At 40.7% G+C, this 17,868-nt stretch overlaps 1 protein-coding gene across 1 annotated transcript in view; it reads right to left on the bottom strand.

Annotated features, from left to right (window-relative positions):
- ANKH (ANKH inorganic pyrophosphate transport regulator) overlaps positions 1-17,588 on the bottom strand; it is a 46,613-nt gene extending 29,025 nt beyond the window's left edge. Inside the window, exons 1-6 of the mRNA XM_008637240.2 lie at positions 17,583-17,588; positions 13,219-13,510; positions 4,643-4,761; positions 3,454-3,537; positions 849-1,019; positions 113-247 (exon numbers count right to left, since the gene is read on the bottom strand). Of these exons, the coding sequence (XP_008635462.1) occupies positions 113-247; positions 849-1,019; positions 3,454-3,537; positions 4,643-4,761; positions 13,219-13,510; positions 17,583-17,588 (807 nt within the window). The remainder of the gene's footprint in view (positions 1-112; positions 248-848; positions 1,020-3,453; positions 3,538-4,642; positions 4,762-13,218; positions 13,511-17,582) is intronic.
- Between the last annotated feature and the right edge of the window lie 280 nt (positions 17,589-17,868).

Raw genomic sequence — 17,868 nt, 5'->3', positions numbered from 1 at the left:
CTAAACAGAAATATACTTAAGACAATTTTTTCTTGTCAGCTTGGCCGAGAAGAGAGGCACAAAGGTAACACCATGTATCATTTGCAGTAATGGAGAGCACTGACTTTCTTACCTCTGTGGCTGCAGAACTGCCACCTAGGTCCCGGGAGACAAAAAGGTTGACAATGGGCCTACTTATTCGCTGAGTTGCCAAAATTAATGCCAAAGGCCACCAGAAGCTCAGCATTTTCCTTATTGTAGCTTCTCCCTGCAACACAGGGTAAAAAAATGAAGTCTGTTTGGAAAAAAAAAACCCATGCAGCACAGGACCACAAGCATGGAGAAAGGTATTCTGGTTTTCCCACCCATTGTCAGTTTGGTACATTCATTTCAAGAATTTTCAATGTGAGCAGCCTAAAATATTTTCAGTCATGTTAGCAATACTGATTCTAAAGAAGATGTGTCATGGATCTCAATAAATAATGCATAAGGTATCTATCTGCATAATTTGTTCTGACTACCAGACAAAGCTACATGAAAAACAATATGACATTTGAAGAAAAGGAGAAATTTTGATATCTTCTTTCATATGAACTAATATGAACTAAGGTGTTCACTTAGTTCATGCTGTGCTGTCTTACAGCTCAGTACAGAGGTCCTCAGTAGACACACCCATACCATGGGAGGCATTGTCTCACATGTGCTGTTGCTGGAATAATTTCTACCATGCCTCTTTAAGTGAAAATGTTTTTTCCTGCAGGACAGAGAGAAGGCCCTTCATGCACAGTGGTTTAATGCAGTATTATAACACAAAAAAACCCCAAGTTCAAAATTATTGAGTTTGAAAAAACACAAATATGAAGACATACCCCCATTTCAGGCCCACTTCTGTCAGGAATAACATCATGTATGTTCCTGTAGTATCCGAGGCAGAGTGTGGTACATCGCACAAGTGCTCCCATGTATAAGGACAAGATTGGGATCAAGAGAGGCTCCCTGCACTCCAAGTGACTGTGAAGCAAAATGGCTACAAAAACAACCTGCAGAGCAACCAAACAGATGATTAACAATTTGTCTGTGAGTTTCTCCAGGGCCAACACATATCCTGTCTGATTCCTACTAAGTCCATCTGAAACAACAACTTGCATAGCTCCAGCATCTATCTGACTTCAAGCCTAGAAACTTTAGTCAGGAGCCCCCAGTATTTGTCATACCCACGAGAAGAACAAGAGTTAAATTCGTACTCTGTGAAATGGGACTTGAAGGTTGGGCAGGCGTCAGACTAGAACCCATAAATAGGAGAAGGCTGGCATGAAAGACTGGCAAGGTCTGGCAGCAAGCACGTGGCTGAGTGTCACCCTTCCCAGGAGAATGTGTGATTCTGATACACACTGAGGCTGGAGACATGCTTCTAGGGTCAGTTTCCAAGCCCTACTGTTTTTTTTTTTTTTTGGCAAGGGGAGGGTAATGGCAATTAAAAACCCAGATGTTTTAAAGTATTCACTTCAACATTTAGGAGCAGGAAGTCTTCTGTCAACCTAATTTTCAACTTTTTCAAGTGAAATTTCACTATTTCGTTATTTGCTCTTCAGCTGAGTGCCACATTAATGTAAATTAAATGGAAACTTTTGGGCTAATGAACAGCTCATAATTCAGCCTCTTAAGACTAAATGCTCAATCCATAAAATGTAAAGGAATTGATTATTATGATATTACTCTTTTTGTTAAGTACACAGCGCATCACATGCCTGTTAAATTCCAAATGACTCTGGATGGGGGGCACAACTGGAAAGCCAACTGTGCTTGGTGCTGTGAAGAGCAGACCCAAGAAAACCCTGCCAGGACATGCTGGCATTCAAGTGAGTTACAACAAATACAATACACATTGTTCAGGTGCAGGTTCTCTCCTTCATTGCTAGAGCTGTAGAAGTAGTTAAGAAAAACCACGCTCTGCAAATGTTCCTTAGGCAGGCCACAGTGCTTATGAAGGTTTGCAAAACTCCTCTTTTGAAACCTACAAAAACATTGCTTTTCAGTAAACAGAAGTGATGTCAATCACAACGAGTGTGCACATGAAGCTATCCAAGGAAAACTGGCTACTGCCTGTGCCCCTATTCCCCGTGTAGAGCACAGATGTAGTTGTAGAGTTCTGGGGTATGACAGCCACAACTTTTTGTGTTTTGGATTTGCTCTTGCTCTGTGTAGTATTCTGGTGAGAGAAGGTGACAGGTGTCTTATTCTTCACAACCCTGGCACCCCACTCACCACGTGCTGTGGAAAGGGCACGGCCAAAAATAAGAATTTGTTTCTGTATTTAGCTGCGCATGACCCGACGTGCACCCAGGGTCAGGAAACTTTGTAGGTCACATCAGAACACGAGCAGACCCTGAGGATTTAGGTAATTTACAGTAATTGGTATTATCTCTGGGGATTTAGTGCAGTACTGTAGTGGGGCAGACCTGACAAATACAGAGTAGCAACTGACTGAATGGGTCAACCTGGTTTATGGTTTCCTTATGTTTAGTGGCAGGAAAATGCTATGGAAAGTTGATCTGAGTGCCATTGACTTCATATTTCCTTTGATGTTATACTGCTTTATTCTCTTTCTTATCCAGTCATTACACCATTCAGCTGGTAAGGGGGCAGTAAGTACAGCAACTGTTTACGGGTGCTGGGACTCTTAATTTCCTAATATTTTTATATGTTTTCAAAAGAGGGCTGTATATTGGTTATTAAATGCTACAACACTGGCCATCATCAGTGTGTATGAATGTCGTTTTTTCAGTGTGCCTAATACAAAGCAACAGGACAGTTAACACCTCCCTTTTGAAAGTTCAAAAAATATTTGGTCTTCTCTGCATCACCCAGGGGAGACCCCTTCTGGTGCACTTCTGAGGCTTCACCTTTTGGAACAGTAACAAGTACTCAGAAGGTGGCTTACACTGCATTTCCCAGGATTAGACACCATGTGCAAAACTGACAGGTCAGCTGGAGAATCAAGCCTTCACTTCCAACTCAGGATTTCACTGGAACTGTGCAAAGTGCTGGGGAGAATGCACAGAGAGAGAAAGATCTCTTTCAAAGCACTCTCTCAGCCTCAGGATTGGTAGCAGCCAATAGTCTCTTTGCCTGACCTTTCTTTTTCCTAAATGTACACATATCTATACAAAACTTGTTTCTCAGCCATTATGAAACAGGGCTGTGGAAGTGCTTGAGGACATGACCATAGCGAAACAGTTCTGGGAACTGACTTGATCCAGTCAAGTGAGACTGTTCTAAACCACAACTGTCAGCAAATAGCCTTCACACGATGAAGAAACAGTCAGAGGGCAGCACACAAGATTACTTCCTCTGGTGTCTTGCTCATGGAAGAGGGAGAAGGCACAGAGATTCCCTGTACAAGAGAGTTCCTGTTTAGGAAACCATCTGGTCCCTAACACAATGGCAGAAGTGACTTCTATGAGGAGATTTTACCTGAGCTATGACATCTGAGATGGAGGCACATCCCACCAGGAAACTGTACTTGTGTTTCAGCAGAATCCCAGCATGGGTCCATGCCTGAAAAAAGCCAGAGAAAAGTTTGGAAAGTGATTATGATATTGTGAATGATTTCAGGTCCAAGAATGCTGTTTTCTGGTTGTTATATTGTACACAATCAACCCACAAAGCTCTTTTCTACCAGCAGTACCTGGTGTCAACCTGGGCAAACATTAAGCCATTAATGCAGAGAAAGCACTGTTGCATTGAGTTTCTCATTGCTAGGCTGGCAGGGAGAACTGGAATAAATTTACAGACTGTATAGAAATTTCTGAGCACATCTTGTAAGAAATAAGCCCTTTGTAAATCAGATGGTGCATAGGATGAATTATCATAATAAATAATCTAATAAATAATCATTCACTAGCTAGATGCAGCTCTGAAGTGTAATATTCATTGGCCCACTGAGTTATACTGAGTCTTGTCTGGAAAAGAAAACTTAATGATCCAACGTTTTTATCGTACACAACTGTAAAGCGACTGTTTCAAGCAGCAAAAGTGGTGAGAAGGTGGCGGAGGCATTGCCATGAGAAGGTTATCCTTTGGCAGTTTTACACAGAGGTAAAGGTGTTAAAGAGAGTTGCCACATTTTCATCTTGTGTAGGCCACAAGCAGTGAGAATCTGGGAAGCAGCAGCTCACCCCATGTGTGGCTCTCTCGCCCAAGCATTTGAGATATACTGGACTTAGCTGTGCTTACGAAAACTGATGGTAAGAATCACCTTTTCGACAAATTTGCTTTGAGAAAATATTGAGTTTATTCCTTGTGATCTGGGAATGCATGGCAAATCCAAATCTTTCACTACAAATCAGAAAGAGGTCACATACAGACAACCAGTGCAGCTCATCACAAGATGACCAGTGCTTTCCAACATGCACATACTGTGACTCTAACAAGGCAGCTGAGGTTTTGGACATCTGTCATGATCTCTGGATGTTTAAAGTCCTCCCAAATGCTTTCTCCATGTAGCAGGAGATGAGCCTAGGTGTATCCAGAGTTAGTGCTTGCAAAGGACACATCTTACTTCTGCATACTTCAGTTTCCCATCAGGTAACAAAGTTTGTGAATTAGGGTCACAAAAACCATAACATTAACATCAAATTTCAGTTCTGAATCAGGCACTCACCATGGCATCCATAAAAGGGAAGGCAGCAAGATAAAGGAAGGCCCTCCGAGTTTTACTTCCCACTGATTCATCCACATGGTGCAGCTTATTAATAATGTAATACCCCAGATCACTATATGCTGTGGAGAAACAAGAATAAGAATGAAAAACAACGGTTACATATGGACTCTTGGGTGAGGTATTCAGAAGTACCTGAAAGACTGTGATGCCTTGGAGTTCAGACACACATCCATTTAGCAAACAGCTGCAAGGGCTTTGGATATTGCAGCCTTACCAGCTGCTGTTTACAACTAAGAAGTGCTCTCATGGTTCTTTTTAAAGTAACCTTTGGCAGAGGAATGATAACAAATGGCTGGATTGGGAGATGGGTATAGTAAGTGCCACATCTGTTTGCTAAATGAACACACTGGTACTCCAGAAAATCTACTGCTCCTTCATTAAATCAAGGCTCTTTGTTAGAAAAGCTGTTTTCACCAGGTATTGTGTACTTCATGGGATATAGTGCCTTATAAATGCTGAAACCATCTATTATCACTGCATTCTCATGACATTACCTGTAAACCGGCCCAAAGCTGCAAAAGGATACTGTGATTTGTGATGGCATGCAACAAATCACACTCATTATGCCTCTCCCTTACTCTGCCTAATGACTACCTCTGCCAGGACCTGTCAGGACACTGTGTGCTTTGCTGTGCAGTCCCTAGGCAGCCTTGACCTGCCTTAGTTTCCTTATCTAGAGCCAGCACCTCAGGAGCCACAAGTCAGAAAAGGGCACCTCTGGAAATCAGGGTGTTCCCACTTCTGATCGCCAGTATGTTACTTCACTGTCTTGTTTCAACCCAAGGCAACTTTTAGTGTTGGAAAACACTCTCCTTCCAGGTCTCTCTTCCCAAAGCGTTGGGTTGAAGACAGCACAGATGTGGGGAGTCACCACATAGCTCTCTACAGAACTGCTTACAGTTCTGTTAGTATCCATGTTATCCGGCCGGTTTAAGAACCCCGGAGTCCTCCCAATAACCAGGAATAACAAAGGCTGTGACTGGAGTCTGAACTATGGAGACAAATATAATATGCAGAGTTAAATAATCAAAAACAGTTTTAACATTTTATAAACTATGTTCTAGACCTGCACATCATTACTTGATTTCCTCTATACACTTGCGATAGCTGTTAAGAGAATGATTAGGCTGTAAGGCCGATCTCCCAAGGCAAGTAATGGCACAATTATTTGTCCCTGGGGAGCCTTACTTCAGTTCTCTCCTACTTGTGTATTTTCTAAGTCAACTATTTCAAATGTGAACATCTATCTAATTTTCCACTTACAACAACTCTATTATCTTTGTACACATCTTCATATAGGGTATGTCAGGGCAGAGGTCCTCTTCATGCATGCAGGTCTCATAACTGGATTGACAAATGCTAACATTAGTCATCAAATTCAACCTTCTTAGCCTAAAACTGTCTCTCATAACTCATAAACAGTATTTGGAAACAAGTAAAGAGGAGTTTAAGTTATCATTGTTTTGTGATGGCTTAGAGATACAGCAGCTAAATGATTAACAGAACTGAAAAGACTATTTGAGTCCAAACAAGACAGTGTAAACAAGATAGTAAAATAAAAGCAGGTGGTATGACAGCACTGTGAACAAGCATGAGCCTCATTCCAGATAACCAGGGCTGCCCAAAACATGCTAAAAATGTTAAAAACTCCCCCTTTCCCTATGCTGGTCCCTATCTATATGTCTTTCACCTGAACTGTGTTATTAGACTCACAGTCTCCAAATTCACTCAATAAATCCCAAGTTGCTTAGCCATCTTACTGAGGCACTCCCAGCCTTGTTTCCTTTTGAACAGGGTTGAGGAAGAATTTTAAAGCAGGACTCCAACCTTTCTTCAGTTTAGAGAAGGCAGTTTCGTCCCTTAACTCTTGTTGGTTCAGTGCTTGTTGCAGTTCAATGAAACATCAGGTACATCCTCTTTATAGTTTTGCATGAATAGCCATGTGCCAATCTTCACTCAGTGTTTTGAAAACTCTCGGCTATGAAGGGATTTTTGCATGCTAAGTTCCTGTGGAAAGCTGCTTTTATGGCAAGGCACTACATGGATGTTTCTGAATCAACTTATTTCAGTGAAGGAGAGAAGTCTGGAAGCTCTGTGAGGCAAGCCACTTGTGAAGGTTGGATTCGTTGAGCTTTCTTTAGGTTCCATTGAGTGTGCTTTACACTTTTGCACAAAAACTTAAAAACTGCTGCAGGAAGCACGCCACCTTATCCTGCACGTAGGGACTGAGAATCATAGTCCAGGTGCTGAGGATCCTGCTCCTGGGAAGGGGCCACCTCCAGCAGCACAGTGCTAGAAGCACAGAACACTACACACGTCACCCTTCCCTGCTCTCCCTGCCCTTCACCTGCTTTAAATGAGACTTTAAAGTGTTTAGAATGTGAGTAATAAGTAACTTTTTTGCCTCTAAAGGCCAGTGAGGTTTTATTTATTTATTTTTTTTTTTTTACTTAAAGTTTACTATCAGAGAAAAACTCACAGAATCTGAGGGAGAGAAGCTGAACTACTCTCACTTCTAAGAAAAGGGTCGTAGTTTATTGGCAGGGCACTCTCAAGGGACTTATACCATTACAACCCATAGCACCAAATTTTTAAGATTTTTAGGGATATCAGCACTGAGCTCTGTAAGCTTCAGAGATTTTTCTTCTCCCACCATCAAAAAAAAGTTTAACTGCACTTTTTAATGTGGTTTTGGTCTTAAATTCATAATGGTTAAACTTAAAACTTTATTTTCAAAATAGTCAGCTATTTCACATGTCAATGAAAGCACACAATCGCTTTTGCTGATGTCCATTAATGTTTCCAGCCTCACAAGAAGGACTCAGCAAGCTGAGATTCACTGACAAACATACAGGCATGTGCCACTGAGCTGTGAATCAAGCAATTGCTGATGCAATTAGAACTTAACCTTGGCCAACCTTACAAACTTATTATGACGAATGGTACAAAATTAATAACACAGACAACAGAGCCAGAGACTATTACACGAATCTAAAGCAGATGGCACTTCCCACTTCTTGCATCATTTCAACTAAAACAGAGAAGTCCAAGTCCAAGACAAGCTGCCTGTTTGCTCTCCTCTAATACCTCATTTGTTTTGCTGTGTCTTAGGATCAGTTTTGCTACAGAAGTTAAGCAGGAATTCTTGCTTTTGATTTTTCCAGTTGAGTTTTAAGACCCAGAAGGTCAAGAAATGACACTGAAAACTGTACACCTAATTGGATCTCCTGGTCCCTACACCAATTTCTCTATCAAGCCAATTACTACCACACAAACTTCAGACATTCTTAAAACAACACACTCCTGATGATGCCAGCAGTCTCAGACAAATAGCTGTACTGTAGTTATTTGGAGCTGACTGCTACTGAGCATGTCATACTTAAATCATAAAGAAAAAACTCTCAGAGGAAGTGATGCTGTTTACTTCCAGACACGGAGCTACATATGTCAAAATGAGCTTTACCAGAAAAAAAAAAACAAACCAAAAACCCAAAAAAACCCAAAGCATGATTTTGGGTTAAAGTGTGGTCTTTCTAGACACATTCCATTTACATACTTTACTGCCAGTTTTAAAAGTTAACTTGGAGACTTGAGACGTAACAAATCTATTCTGCTGCTTGTCAGAGTGATGGTTCACATGGCCAAAACTGATGCTGATCAGAGTTTCTTAGTCACAGAATATTCTGAGTTGAAACAGACACACAAGGACCATCAAGTCCAACTCTTAAGTGAATGGCCTGTACAGGGATCAAACCCACAACCTTGGTGTTATTAGAACCATGCTTAATGCACTGAGATGATTTGTTCAGCTAAGTGATTTGGGAAGATAGGAAAATACAAATGTGAAAAAATAATAGCAAATCTTCATTTGGAGGTGCCACAGGGTATATAAATTTCTTTACGTCTTTGGTTAGCCTGAATTTAAAACAGAAGAGAAAGCCTCTGGTTTCGCCTTGTGAAAGCTCAGATGACCAGAGTGTTGAAGGCTGTGTGATATTTTTACTTTGCTTATAGCAATACATGAATTTAAAAAAACCAAAACAGCTTAGGAGCATCTCAATGCAGACTGATTACTGCAATCGTGTTTTTCTGTGCTCAGCTCTAGTTCCAAAATTGCATTAGTTGATTTTCCCAAATCTATCAATGAATTTTGGTATCTGAAATATCTTCATATAAGCCAACATTTCACAAGTCTCAAAATTAGCCTGTTTTAACTGAAACCCAATCACTGCTATCCAAAAATGCTTTGGTCAGGAGGTTTCTTCCTTTGTCCTGAGTACCTTGATGAGAAGAAACTGCCCCTGTTGTGGGAAACGGGTTGGGGCAGCCAGGGAAGCATGTCACTGCTTTAGCAATGACCATGTGAAGATGCTGCAGAAGGTCAAATTTTTAATGAATAAAATTTTATTTTTATTTGGGGGGGGGAGGAAGAAAGCAGCAAGCCTGAATTATATTCTGATTTCTGTTCCTGTGCTGTCAGTTTTTTCCACGGCAAAATGTTTAGTATACTCCAGTCCAGTGGTCTTGTCAGAATAAGACTGGCTAAAAAAAAATAATACCTCAGCTTGTCATAACCCACTCTGTAACTCCTAGTCTCTGGAAAATTCCAGTAGTGTTACACTGGAATTGGCGGGATTACACCTATGTGTCACCTCTTATGGAGACTTTTAATGTACATGCAGTGATCATGCATGTGGGAAGTTCAAAAGTATCAGTGGAGTCGCTAGGAACTGCTGAAGTTTTCCCCTGTGCAATCCACGGCCCACGTGCAGCAGCCTGACAGGAATAAATGGGCACGAAACAAATCACTCACATGTCCTGTGCCTCCAATCTGCTACAGACTGCTGAAGGTAACCTACACTGAAGTTTACCGGTTACTAAAGCTCCAACCTTTTTCTCCTGGTGATGACAATGACCCATCATGTCATTTTTAACCAGGTGTAGTAAAAAGCAAAGAGGATCTTTTCTCAAAGTAACTGCTGCCTTATAATTTCCAGAACTACTGGGAGCTGTTCAACAGGAAATAAACTTTCTCAGTATACTATTTCTCAGTAAACTAGTGAAAAGTTGAACAAAGCTGTTCATTGCCAAATAAAATGTGCATGCCCTTCATAACACTGATGTTAAAAGGATTCGTTTAGTATGGAGGGCTTACCAGCAACACTAAGAAATGCATTATGTTAGCATAATGTTATATAAATTACTTTTCTCCTCTGTCAAGCTGGCAATTTAGTAACATGTCAAAAATATGCACAGACAGGCTTAGCATCTTGAATCCCTTTTCTTACAGCCACCAAAAAGCCAATCTCTGAAATAACAAGGCACTTTAGACCCTGTCTCCATAGTGAACTTCCCACCAAGAAACTAACTGGTGGCAGTAGCTGCCCTTGAAGTAGCCCAAGGGAAGGAAGGCAGAATACTATATTCTATTTCCAGATCACACCTGAAAGAGCAAATCCAGGAATACTGTACCAACAAGGTTTACAGGAGCATTGTGAGTGGGATGAGAATACGGTTTTGAATCCCTTTGGCCAACTTGGTTCTCAGTTGTTACTGCTACCTCTACAGGGGAGCTATAGGAGCCGCTGGTGAGGACTTTGCAGACCTTCATAAGGATGTGGTTGGGTGAGGACTTAGGGACCCAGAGCTTGCAATTGTGACTTCAAGTGGTTTAGCTCAGCCAGTCACTGGCACAGAGGATTGCGTGAGCCCCAGTGGGGAAGCAACAGTGGGGAGCTGGTGCTGAAGCAATGAAGCATGAGTCAGGTGGGTGAAACGGTCTGGTTTGATATTTTCCATGAGTAGAGGCAGCTGTTTGTGAGGAGCTGCGTGTGTAGACTGCAAATAGTCTCTATCACAGCTGGAAATGTGGTGATTCGTTGTGGTCACCGTGTTTCTACCACCACTTGTTTTCTTCCTTTTGAGTTTTGGTACTCCTTATTTCATTGGGCTTTTTGTTTTCTGTTTCTTCCTGGGCTTTGACAGTCCACGGCACACAGACATGTCATCTTCCTTAGCCCTATATTTACGGCATGTGGAAAAAAGTCAGTCCCCTAAGTGTTATTTGTTTCTCTTTTTCATCCACCAAGCATCAGTAACCTGTATTTGTGTCTCCTGTAGGTAGCCTGTGATAAGCTTGCAGCTGCTGGGGCATACTTGCAGGTCCTAGGAGGCTGCCTGTCACTGGACTCCTTCTCTTCTTCCTGCTCGGCAGGCTGTGCATCTGTGGGTCAGAGCAGAATAATCAGGACTTGAAACAGGTTCAAAGAAAACTTGGAACATAGAATTTGGCAGCATCACCCAGGCAATTGGTGCTAGAATCTGACTAACTCAATTCCCTCAGGCGCTCTGCCAGTCTCTGCTGTGGCCTTTGCATATTTTCAGGCATAGACAAGTTAAAATACCAAAAAATATTTTGCAGCCTGTCACCATAAAAAGCTGAAAGATTGTGTGCAGCCAGCCCCTTAATTCAGGACTTTAATAAAGCATGGTAAGCACAGCCTCCTTTTTTTCCTAGTATCTGCAGAGGGCATTTCAGAGGTTCTGAACTCAGCAGGGCTCTACTTCCAGGCAAAGGCAAGAAATTTAGCTGACAGGTTTTCCAACCGTTGTTCCAAACACCTCCTTTCAATAAGAAGTCACACATGGAAAATCCAGTTACGTCTTTCACCTGGAAATCTGATAGTTATACTTTAAACTTTCTTAAAATCTATCCTTGCTTAAAATAAAATACTGGATGACTAGAAAATAACTTTCTATCCAGCTGGCAAAGGCAGAAACTTTGACCAGGACTGGCCGGAAAGCAAGTGAGCAACTAGAAGAGCAGCTCTGGGGTCTGAAGAAACATTCCAGGCAAAGAAATATGAGAGCCAAATGTACAAATGGCCCAAAGTTTATAACAGTGACTCAATAAAGCAGCCTCAAATGTAAACATATTTAGGAAGTGACCAATCAGTATCAGTGAATTAAATTAACTTGAATGCATGGATTCAGCTTACAAAATTAGCAACAGCTAACTCCTGACACAGAGTTGCCCTGGCTAGTGAGCCATTACTGTAAGCAGTTTTTATGACCATAACATGGAGCAAAGCTAAATAGCACAGGGCTTGCGAACCAGTGGTGGAATAAGAGATATGATGGTGAAAACAAACTGTAGTGTTTGGGAGGCACATAAAGCTGGTGAATATAGCTGGCAGCCTGTTAAAGGATAAGAGCAGGGGGCATTTGTATTTACCAGATGGATCTTATACCTACTCAGACAGGAACTGAAATAGACCTATTCTATTCTATTCTATTCTATTCTATTCTATTCTATTCTATTCTATTCTATGCTATATGATCAACTGCAGCACATGTAGCTCTTGAGATATTAACAGCCTGATAATGAATGCTGCCTCACTTCCAGGCCACTCTGAGGTTTCACAGCAATACAGGATATTGCCATTACACTTGCATTTCCCATTTTTCTGTGATGGAATGACCCCCTAATGGTGGTGATGCAATTCAATGCCACTGCCTGTGAACCAACATGTGCCTCTATGGGCTGCCACATTACCTCCTCCCTCCCACCCCTTACAATTCTCAGCTTTTTAGGATTTTACCTGCTCAATGTAGTGCACTTTCTGCTTCTTCGTCCAGCATCTCCTGTTCCTCGTTGCTGAGGTCCAGAGGTTTCAGCTCTGTAGAATGAGCCAGAAGGTGCAGAGAATCCACTGCAGTCCTTGGAGAGGACGAAGTTAAAAGTCTTCCAAGTTAAATGGCTTTTATTGCTGTGGCTGATGCTTGAGTTGATATCCCATTTTTTCAGGCTCTCAAAAACTGGCAAATCCTGTGGCTGCCTTACTTTTAATGTTCAGTTTGTGTCTGCTTGTGTATTTTCTTTGTTTCAGAGTACACTCAGGGAGTTGGTCTCAGTTTGGTATAAATTGCTCTTAGTAACCTCTTCCTCACAGATTAATTATTCAACAGAAGTGGATGATGACTAGCAGCAGTAGAGAGTACTATCAGATATTTTAATGAGGATGCTGGCACCTACCTGCTGAGAGTTTTGTACAGTGAGATAAGTAGCAAAGGAATAGTTACAGAGGGAGTACACCAACAATGCCACCAAGAACTGACAAACAGCCCTACCAAGCACACCTTGAAGTCCTGCCACATCAACCCAGCAGATACTGCTAGCTGATCATCACTACCTAAAACAGTATCACTGAGCTATTAGCTTCAGGCAACCTGTCAACCTCACCAAAGTTTTGCTCACACACCTGACTGAAAGAGATCAGCAGCATGTTTTTCTTCCAGGCAGGAGAGTCCTGTGCATGGAATCTGCTCCTGAACAACCCATCTAAAAAGCAGTAAGAATTGTGTAGATGGGCATGATACCAGCCCAAGAGATCTCATCTCTTTTGCATCTCCTGTTGTACTTACAAATGAAATATTAAGCCCACAGCTTAAGCAGTTTGAAGAGTGGCTGAGGAAAGCAAATTAAAAGTCATTAACTAGACGTGAAGTGACCTTACCTATTAAGGTATGAAATACAGCAGCTACAGCGCCAGCCACAACCATGCACAAAACTGCTTTGGTCCTGTCTCTCTTGCTGTTCACAAACACCAGACCTACATTTTTGAAGTCACTCATCGGACCCGTGAAGAACTTCATCAGGGAGTATGCCAGCCCATAGCTGGCCAACATTTCCACAGCATCTTCCTTGACAGCAGCGATGCCCCTATTCAAGGCCTGTTGAAACACAAAAAGAGCAAATAATGTAGCGCATGTGGAAGGGTACCACACATAATCTCCTGTGTCTGGTTTCTGAAGGAACAAGCAAGTTTAGCTGTTATTTTCTTCACCCCAAGCTGGACTTTATTTCTCGGGATTCAGCAGCAGTAACTTGTGACTTGTGACACAGGCAAAATAATTTAATATAGACTAAATTCAAGTCAAGTAGACTTGAAGATAAGGTATCTATTTCTGAAGTATATAATGGAACTCCTGCTATACCAGAAGTCAGTCTCTTTCCTTTTTACAGTAATTTTATGACCTGCTAAAAGTCATGGATAATACAAAATCACTGAAATACTGCTCAGAGGTTTCAGCCATGATTTCAACAGAGCACAGTCCTTGCAGGTCATCTTTACAGGTAAAAGCCCTGACATATGCTCAAAGTTGAGGAGCTAAAAAGCTTTTTCCGTGTAACAAGCTTCTCACAACATCCCATGTAATTGTTGTGAATAGCTGATATTAGTCCATGACTTTCATTATGAAATGAGGCCAAACATGCATGTGATTAAACATAACTGACCTTCTTTCATGTAGTTGACATATATATATTTGTGTATATATGAATTTGTGTGTTTGTGTTTGATACCATATTCATTTATATCTCCTTGTAAGAAATTTAAAAAGAAATACAGCCCATGTCTTTCAAGACATATTCAGGTACAACAACTAACTTACAAATTAATTCTAGTCTGTGTTTAGGAAATGTCTGCCAATGAATCACTGAGAATTAGATGGATTATTTTTATTACTAAGGTGAACTATATAAAAGATGTGTAACATTCCTTCAGATTCCAGCTTGAACCAAAATGCCTCTAAAGTATTGAATAAAAATGACAGAATGATAAATTTTATCTGCTGTGTGACAGCATCAATCATCTGGTACATGCAGCAAACTGTTAAAACAATATTAAATTCAAAAAGCATGAAGGATGAAATATGATTTGTTTTAACAAGTATTTAGTTCCTGTGGGTTACAGCTGATGTTTGCTGACAGGGCCATGGCAATGAAGCCAACCAGGAACATCTCGCCAAGCCACCACCCAAACCTCACTCTATCCACTTATATATATTAGCAGTTCTAATACCACTTTATCTTGAGCAAACCAGGTAGAGTATCATCAGGTAATTGTGGTGAAGTCCTTCCATTGCAAATGTAAGCATAGTCTTTTTGTTGCAGTTGTTTGACTTTATTTTCCCTTCCAGAGATCATACAAGCAAGAATTCCCATTGACTTGAAACAAACCTGCATCCCTGAAGTAGAAATGAGCATTTTTCCTGTTTTTATCACTCTTTCTATAAAACATTCTTAATTTTTGAAAATAAAGCTGCACTGTCAACATAGCAAAAAGCTGTAGAAAATACCAACTTTCCCACCCTTGATATCTGCCAAATCTCTCTGTTTTAATGTGCTCTGACCTGAATGCCTGAGGCTAATGTTTTCATCTGTCTTGTTCCAGTTTGCTCCTTCCTGAAAACACCATGTGTTAGATACGGAATAGCTGCAGCTGCTATGTGTAACTTTTCCTGGGATATAGATAATTCCATATATTACATTGATGTAAGTTCAAATTTTATTAAATCTGCTGATGCCCAAAGCACTAGTGTGTGCACAAAACTGCATTGAAACAACTTGTGGAAGACTATGGCCTCTGAAATGAATAGTCAAGTGTAGTTGTCTTTTGTGATGATATTTGTGATGGTGAAGTAATCAGTATCAAGGTGTATACAGGGTTACAATCTTCTAATTTAAACTTGCTGAAAAGATGCTGAATCTCCCAAATGCTGTTGCCAATATTAGACAAATGGCCTTAAATTATGCCAAAGAAAAGGTTCCTTGATCATGACTCTCCCCCCTCTCTTTTCTTCTGTCAAGACTGAAATATTTCTGGCAGCATCAATTTAAAGAGAAACAGCTAACCAGTATCAGGCAGGCTAGTTTAAAAACTTCTCATCACATGCAAACAGCTGAATTATTTCCAGCAGTTTCACAAGCACAAGTGCTTCCTTCCTGCTTTGTACAACTAGAGAATACCAGAGTCTGTGGAGGATGGTAATCCACCTCTGACAAGGTCATGGGATAAACATGGCTTTAAGAAATAACATTTTGTCAAGAGGCATGGCACTACGATCCCTCTGTAGAGAGAGAAATCTTTGCCTAGCACAGACCTCATGCCAGTGAAAACAGCTCCATATGACTTTGGCCCTGGGGTAACGAAGATTTTCCATCTAAGTAGGACAGACAGAAAGACTTGAACACTCCTCTTTCTCTCCCTCTCTGGTTTTCTCTTTTGAATGAACAAATGACAGCCAAGTAGATAACTTCTGAGTAATCTTCCCTGGAGACACCCTGTGTACCAGGTAAGGTAAACTGGCAAAATCCAAAAGGGACTTCTGTGAGAGATATGTTGCCATTAGTTTTTACTCCTGTGGAACGTGTGGCTGACATGATGAAATACTCCAGAGGCTAGCCCTGAAAAAGTAATCCTTCTAAATGCTTCTTTGGAAAGATCCTTAGGAAATTAACAGTCAATAGGGCTGTGTTTAGGGATGGCTAACTTCTGTAGCCTTTTCTTTTTTCACTTTAAGATGACAATGTAAAAGACTCTTCATCCTCAACTCTCAAAATCCTTATGAAAATTTGCATAGATTTTCTACCTCATGTATTTCCTAATCTTTTTGTTGCTGAAGCTGCTGATGTCATATTTGATATCCTAAAATTCACAAGAAATCCCAGATAACTGATAAAGCTGCTTTTGTGTGCAATATGAAAGGCACAGACACTTGATCTTTCATAGCATGCCAGCCATGCAGTTGGTAATCTTCCAGTCTAATTTCCTGTTAGATTTCCAATTAAATCTTTCATAAAGGAAGGCAATATAAACCAGGGCAAGGTTTCCATTTTTTAATCTGACTCTATTTTGTACACTTTTTGTGTACATCAGTAGCATCTGTATCACACGAAAGCATACCTCTGCAAAGATTTGTGTAGCTTGTTGGTGAAGTCACACAGAACTAGGTAGCAATAATACTAATGACAATATTTAGCACAGCATGTTAGCTTGATCCTATGTATTTCAGATGTCATGCAATTTTGAACTGGCTTATTCACACATTTTTGATGGGATAGCCAGGAAATCCAGATGCTGGAAGACAGACTGTTGGTGGCATCACCTTCTCCTGAGTTCTTAGTGAACCACTAGCCTAATACAGCAGTAGGTGAAAATGTCACAGTAAAGTGCAATTCATCAAATGTGATTAAAACAAAGCCACAGACATTGCTGACCCTTCCTTTAGAAAAAACAGAAAAAATCCTACAGAACACTTCCGGGCAGAGCAGAATCTGGTAGACACATGGACAGGTTAGCTGAAATAAGTCATATTCCTAAAATACTTCTCAAAAACACAGGCACCAAGATATACAGTTCCTTCTATGCAATGTCTTTTATAATACATTTGTTATCACTGGAAAGATGAAATCTTTACTAGAGGACCTGCTAACAACCCTTTGAACCTTTTCTTATGAGTAATTGTGTGCTGTCTTTAACGTTCACAAAAATCAGAGAGGACTAGCACTTTTAAATTCCCATCCAAAAGATTCAAGTCAGAGGAATATCAAATACACTGAACATTGCAAGCCAGCAACCACATCTTTACAATTGGGTACTGCAGCTGGCTGGCTTCAGCCTCTTAGAAGGAACATATGAGACCTCTATCAAATTTCTAATAAATGCATAATGGATGAATCCAACAAACCTTTGCATGCAAAGGCAGTGATTTGAAAAGCAACAGTTGTGAGAAAAATGTCAAAGGTCTAACTTGTCCTATTTTGCATGAACTTTTAGCACTATTCACTAATGCTGGCAGAAAAGGTTTGGTTCCAATCTAGGGCTACACACCTCTGTTGCCAAAAATTCAAAGGCTGTCTCTTAAGCTGGCTCAATAGAGTTTGACCATTTGACCATGATCCTCCCTTCCCAGAGACTACTGGATGACTGATATTTTACTTTGTATTGGTTTAGAAGTAAAAAAAAAATTTAAAATCCACCAAGAAAGCAATATCTATTGCAGAAGTTTTCTTCCGCTTTTAGAACTGTTTTATTACCGACATACTACCTACATTTCACTGGCCTGTATCTAACTAGACAGGCACATTTTCTACTTCACTTGAAGTTAACTACTGACTGTGCAGTCAATACTTGACCCCAGTGCATGTGTTTTAAACAGGAGCAAGTAAAATCCAAGAAATGTAATTCTTGTCAATGCTCAATTTTGCTTATCCCAGAAAAGCAGAATGTGACCTACTGGAAGCTGGCATGTTCCTGCGGCTTGTTTGAAACTGGGATTCTGCCTGAGATGTTTTCAAGTCTGTTCAGGCTAGTTATCTACTT

Source organism: Corvus brachyrhynchos, unplaced genomic scaffold (assembly GCF_000691975.1).
Source record: "Corvus brachyrhynchos isolate BGI_N302 unplaced genomic scaffold, ASM69197v1 scaffold23, whole genome shotgun sequence".
NCBI classification, from domain to species: Eukaryota; Metazoa; Chordata; class Aves; order Passeriformes; family Corvidae; genus Corvus; species Corvus brachyrhynchos.
This window is presented reverse-complemented; position numbering and strand designations above follow the sequence as displayed.